The sequence below is a fragment of the Alligator mississippiensis genome, chromosome 9 (genome assembly GCF_030867095.1).
Source record: "Alligator mississippiensis isolate rAllMis1 chromosome 9, rAllMis1, whole genome shotgun sequence".
In the NCBI taxonomy this organism is placed as follows: domain Eukaryota; kingdom Metazoa; phylum Chordata; order Crocodylia; family Alligatoridae; genus Alligator; species Alligator mississippiensis.
In genome coordinates this window covers 13,203,751-13,209,829 of record NC_081832.1, presented here as the reverse complement: position 1 = coordinate 13,209,829, position 6,079 = coordinate 13,203,751, and the positions used below count along the sequence as shown (strand labels likewise).

Sequence of the window (6,079 nt, the reverse complement as noted above, 5' to 3'; positions counted from 1 at the left end):
CACCCTACTTGAAGTCACCATATTAGCACTGACCAGTGCAGATAACACAGGTCAAAACCTGGGCCATTGAACAGTAAGGCTTTTGACAAAGTGTTTAGTCTCTGCCAGCAAGAGAGAGTCTCTGCCATGCTACTGAAAAATCAGTGTGCCAAAACTTGGTGTAGGGGATGAAAAAGATGCAGCAGGGCATCAGGTGAGCTTCTGACCTTCATCACCATTGTGGTTAAAATGTTTCTAGCACAAACAATACCACTTAGCACTGATAGCTAGGGAGAAGGCATGGCTTGCACACAGCTTGATATGGAGGTCTCACAGAGCTACACATGGATCAACCTCGTGAGGGACAAGCAGGCCCAGACTAGAACACAGCAAGCTGCTGCCAAGCAGTGGAGAGGGAGGCAGGTGTCCAAGCAGGGGAGCGTTAGACTTCCCAGGTAGATCCAACAGGCTCACCAAGCTGATTTTTACTGGCAACTAGTTTTATCAAATGGTTACGGTAAATCAGAGACCTAGCAAATGTAATACCAAGATAGACCAGAAGTGCTCCAGGGGTGCCTGCAAAGGGGGACATTTTAGAAATGGATAATGAACAAAGTGGATTGTGATGTGTTCAGCTACTGTACCATGTACGGCAGCAATTGGCTATAGCTGTCAGGTCAGGAATCAGGAGGATAAATGTGAACAGCTCACCACAACTTGCCAGAATCTGCATCCTGTGGAGAGTTTATATTTGTAGATGGATGTCCCCTCGCTACAATATCCAGACCCAGCCACACAACTCAACGCCCTTTTTATGAAATGCACAGTTCCCAAACATTAGCTGAATGACAGAGATGTGCAGTAGGAAATATGTGAAGTCTCCGAACCTGTCAGCGTACTTTACTCTGGAAGAAAATCAGTTTACAAGACCAGATGAAACAGAAAGAAAGAACGAAAGAACGAGCAAAAGAACGAAAGGAAAAAAAGAAAGTCCGATTTTCGAATCCTTCCTCTTTTTGAAGTCCGGAGGTTGGAACATTCGTGAACAGTTGACTGTTTGAATCGTATAATGCAATACCTGTTCCTCTGGCTTAACGTTACAATATTTCCCACACCGCAGGATTGCTTCACAGTAGACTAAGAGGCAGTGTCATTTTCCCTGCAGTGCTGGGTCTTCTTTGCTGAGGCAAAGGACACTCCTACTTCCTTTAATTATATGTTTTGTTTTAAATTGATGTCTTTTATTTTGGGCATGAATCACCAGCTTGTAAACAGGTAAATGTGGGAGTAAAAGAAGGAAAATATAAGTTGGATTCCCAAGAAGGGTGTCTTTAATTAAAATCGGAATCGAGTTTCATTCTCACTTCTCCAACTCGCTATGGCTCCTCTGGGTCGATCCTGCTGAACGAAAGAGCGTATCCCATGGCTTTGTGTATGTACGTTGCCTTTTCCCCAGTCATTCTGGTTGCAGATTGCTGTTCCAAAGCCCAGCTCTGTATCTCCTGTGTACCCTGACAGTTGCAACATACCCTTCAAGGTAAACACGCCAGGCCAAACTCTGAGGCCACAGTTCCCGCACAGAGGTGGGGAGGGCAGTTTGGGATTTGCCTGACACTCTAGATGCTTCCAGTTCAGAGGTGGCTTTTGTGGCGGGGCCTTCCCTGCTCTGACTCCACAGCAATAACCTTTTTGCTCGTTGTCATAACCAGTCACGAGCATGTCTGCACGGAGCAGCTTTGCCTGTCAGGGTGACAGACTGAGCTGGGAACTGGTCTGGGAATAAGAAGATCTAGTTTCCGTGTGTGGCTCTGCCCCAGACTTGATGAGTGACCCTGGATCAATCGCTTGCTCTGTGTCCTGATTTCCCCAGGCCCTGCCTCAGTTCCCCCCCCCCCCCCCAAATCTAAAATGGGGAGAAGGATACTCACCCAACGTTGGGCAGTACTTGGAGGGCACACATAAGCGGTGCTTTCAAACACTGTCACATTCAAAGGATCCAGCTTCTCCTGGCACAAGGGCAGCTTCTGTGTCTCATGGGCCATGGGGGTGTGTGTGTGTATGTGCCTGTGTGTGTGTGTGCATGTATGTGTGTATGGGTGAATATGTCTGTGTGTGCATGTGTACACATGTCAATGTGTGTCTGTGCATGTATGTGTGTACAGGTGTGTATATGGTGGGTTTTCTCCTTTGCAGTAATACAGATGACCCCAGCAGTCTTTCCTGCCCAAGCACAGGGCGGCTGGACCCGATGATCTGTAAGGTCCCTTCCAGCCCCTAACAACTATGAAACTGTGTATGGGTATGTGTGTGTAGACATATGAGTATGTGTAAGGGCATATGTATGGGGGTGTGTGTGTGTGTGTGTGTGCATGCATGTGCATGTGTGTGTACGGGTGTACATATGTGTGTAAGGGTGCATGTATGTGTATGTGTGTATATGGGGGTGTGTGCATGCCTGTGTGTACGGGTGTACATATGTGTCTAAGGATGTCTGTATGTGTGCATGTATGTGTGTGCATGCACATGTGTATGTGTGTGTACGTGTGTGTGTGCACATGCCTGTGTGTAAGGGTGTGTGTGTGTGTGTGTGTGTATGTGTGTGGGCACACATGTATGTGTGTGTACGGGTGTGTGTGTGTGCCTGTGTGTACGGGTTTATGTGTGTGTGTATGGGTGTCTATATGTGTGGGCATACACACGTGTACGGGTGTATGCATGTGCCTGTGTGCGTGCCCGGGGTCCCGTCCCCGCAGCCACGGGGTCTCCCTCCCTTTGCCCGGCCGGACGGTCCGCACCTGCCCGCCGGGACAGGGGCTGGCCGCGCCCGGGCGCTGAGCGCGGCGCGGTGCGGCGCGGTGCGCTGCGGGGCCGGGAGCGGAGCGGAGCGGAGCGGAGCGCGCGGCTCGCCGCCAGCCATGACGTGGCTGTTGCCATGGCAGCGCCGCGCCTATAAATCCCCGCGCGAAGAAAGTTTCCCAAGTCAGAGCCGTGGGGCGCGGGCCGCGGCCGGATGGTCCGAGCGCGGGGCGGCGGCGGCGGCAGGAGGAGCCGCGGGCAGTGAGCGGCGGGCAGCGCAGCGCAGCGCAGCGCGTCCCCAGCAGGCTCCGGAGCAGGCTGCGGAGCTGCGCCCGCCGTTCGCGTTCATGCAACGCCTGGTGGCCTGGGACGCGGCATGCCTCCCGCTCCAGCCACCCGCCTTTAAGCCCATGGACGTGGCCAACCTGTACTACGAGGCGGACTGCCTGGCGGCGCTCAGCAAGCTGCACCCGCGCGGCCGCCCCATGAGCGAGCTGGGCGCGGGCGTGGGCGAGCACGAGCGGGCCATCGACTTCAGCCCCTACCTGGAGCCGCCGCCCGGCCCCGCGCCCGCACCCGCGCCCGCTCCGTCCGCGGGGGGCGGCTTCGAGCCCGGCGGCGGCGGCGGCGGCGGCGCCGACTTCCTCTCCGACCTCTTCGCCGAGGACTACAAGGGCGGCGCCAAGAAGGGCGACTACGCCTACCTCGGCCTGCCGCGCCACGGCCACGGCCCCGGCCGCTTCGAGCCCGCCAAGGCGGAGCCGCCCGTCTTCGAGACGCTGGACTCGTGCAAGGGCGGCCGCAAGGAGGACGGCGGGGCCATGGCGGCGGCCTACGGCAGCGCGGCGCGCTCCTACCTGGGCTACCAGTCCGTGCCCAGCGGCAGCAGCGGCAACCTCTCCACGTCCTCGTCGTCCAGCCCGCCCGGCACGCCCACCCCGGCCGAGGCGGCCAAGCCGGCGGGCGCCGCGGGCTACGGCGGCGCCAAGGCCAAGGGCAAGAAGAGCGTGGACAAGCACAGCGAGGAGTACAAGCTGCGGCGGGAGCGCAACAACATCGCGGTGCGCAAGAGCCGCGACAAGGCCAAGCAGCGCAACCTGGAGACGCAGCACAAGGTCTTGGAACTGACGGCCGAGAACGAGCGGCTGCAGAAGAAGGTGGAGCAGCTCTCCCGCGAGCTCAGCACCCTCAGGAACTTGTTCAAGCAGCTGCCCGAGCCCCTGCTGGCCACGGCGGGACACTGCTAGCCGGCCCGGGCCCCGCGGCCACGGCGCGGGGCGGGGGCGCCCGCGGGGAGGGGGCGCGCAAGTGTGTGTGTGTATGTGTATGGGGTGGCCTGTATCTATTTGTGTGTGTGTGTGCGCGTGCACATGGGGGTGTCCTGTATCCGTCTGCCTGTGTGCGCATGGGGCATGGCATGGATCTGTGTGTGTGTGTGTGCACATGGGGGTGTCCTGTATCCGTCTGCCTGTGTGCGCATGGGGCATGGCATGGATCTGTGTGTGTGTGTGTGTGTGTGCACATGGGGGTGTCCTGTATCCGTCTGACTGTGTGCGCATGGGGCATGGCACGGATCTGTGTGTGTGTGTGCACATGGGGGTGTCCTGTATCCATCTGACTGTGTGCGCATGGGGCATGGCACGGATCTGTGTGTGTGTGTGCACATGGGGGTGTCCTGTATCCGTCTGACTGTGTGTGCATGGGGCATGGCACGGATCTGTGTGTGTGTGTGCACATGGGGGTGTCCTGTATCCGTCTGACTGTGTGTGCATGGGGCATGGCACGGATCTGTGTGTGTGTGTGCACATGGGGGTGTCCTGTATCCGTCTGACTGTGTGTGTGCATGGGGCATAGCATGTTTCTATTTGAATGTGTGTGTGTGCGCATGGGGATGTCATGGATCTCTGTGTGTGTGAGGGGTGTCTGGGGGGTGTATGGAGTCTGTGTCTACTGTATAGGGGTGTGGAGTGCGTGTGTGTGTAGGTATGGGGGTGTGTTTATATATGGGGGGATGTCTGTGTGAGGGATGTGTGTGTGGAGTATATATGTCTGTATGGGATGTGTGTGTGTGTATGAGGGGTCGGGTGGCTGCTTGTTCCTTGCCCCCCCCCCCCCCGAGACTGGACTGGGGCCAGGGGAGACCCGGGGAGAGCCTTGAGCTGTCTTTGCTGGTGTCTGTATGTACCTGCTGGCGGGAGAACCCCCCCACCCCAGCCTCTGCCTTCCTTGGGAAAGGGGGAGCTCCTGGGCTCCTCCATCCCTGCTGGAGGAACCGTGTTTCCTGGGGGCCATTGCTTTGTTTCAACAGCAGCCAAAGTCCCCCTTCCTGCCCCCCCCCCCCGCCTTTCCCCCCCTTCCTGATGCACGATCTCTGCAGGCTGGTGAATGCTAGAGTTATTTAAAACGGAGCGAGAGGGAGAGAGAGCAGAGAGTGATGCAATCCTTGAAACATGGCTGGGAATGCTGTGGACATGATGCAATCTCATGTAACTGTCAGTCATGAATTGAGTAATCTGTTTAAAGATGTTTCTACTTTTTTTTGTTTTTTTATTATAAAGAGTAATCTATTTCTATAAGAAAGCGTGTGTATATTTTGGGATCTATGCCTTCTTGCTGCGGTCGAAGCATTAATGAACAATTTTAATAAATTTTCTGGCTAGGAACAAGAGGTGCTTGTTTTATTTTCAAGGCACTGTCAAGGCAGAACGAATCGGCGCGCTCTGGCCTGCCTTGGTGAGAGCAAGGAGCAGAACTTTTTCTTTTTGACTCCGTGACTCAGCAGAAGACTAAGAGAGAACCGGTGAAGAGCCGAGCCTGGGAGTCTGAGCCAGTTCCCCCTTGCTGCCTCCTTGAATTTCCTCTAATACCTTGATTTTGCTGCTGCCTGGGGGTTTTCTGGGGATTGTTTTTTGTTTTTTTTTTTTAAAGCAGGTTTCTTGCTTCTCGGTTATGTGACTCGGCATTGCTGCTGCCTGTAGTTTACAGGGATAAACCAGAAGATGACAGAATTTTTGTGTTGAATGTCGGGAACTTTGGGTCAGCACTGAGACACCTACCACAAAACCCAGCTGAGGTGAGATGCATGTGAACAGCTCTCCCTACAGTCTTCTTTTGGGCCTTTATTCTGCAACATATTTCTAACAAAGTGCTGATAGTGCTGCTCCTCTGGAAAGTGCATGTACGTGTTTGCTGGAGGGAAGGATGGGTCAGGAATATGTCTGTGGGGTACCGAGGTAAAGGAGAAAGGAGGCATGGATGGAGGCAGAACTTTGTGACCAAGGAAGGAGGAGGCTTTGCTTACAGA

At 55.1% G+C, this 6,079-nt stretch overlaps 1 protein-coding gene across 1 annotated transcript; it reads left to right on the top strand.

Annotated features, from left to right (window-relative positions):
* Nucleotides 1-2,973: 2,973 nt before the first annotated feature.
* CEBPB (CCAAT enhancer binding protein beta) lies at nucleotides 2,974-5,441 on the top strand. Its single transcript, XM_006267415.4, has one exon. The coding sequence runs from the start codon at nucleotides 3,123-3,125 to the stop codon at nucleotides 4,020-4,022; it is 900 nt and encodes a 299-aa protein (XP_006267477.3). The 5' UTR covers nucleotides 2,974-3,122; the 3' UTR covers nucleotides 4,023-5,441.
* Nucleotides 5,442-6,079: the final 638 nt, after the last annotated feature.

What these genes read in the sequence shown, in the direction of transcription:
- CEBPB (XM_006267415.4), top strand. Translation starts at nt 3,123, where the DNA reads ATGCAACGCCTGGTGGCCTGGGACGCGGCATGCCTCCCGCTCCAGCCA.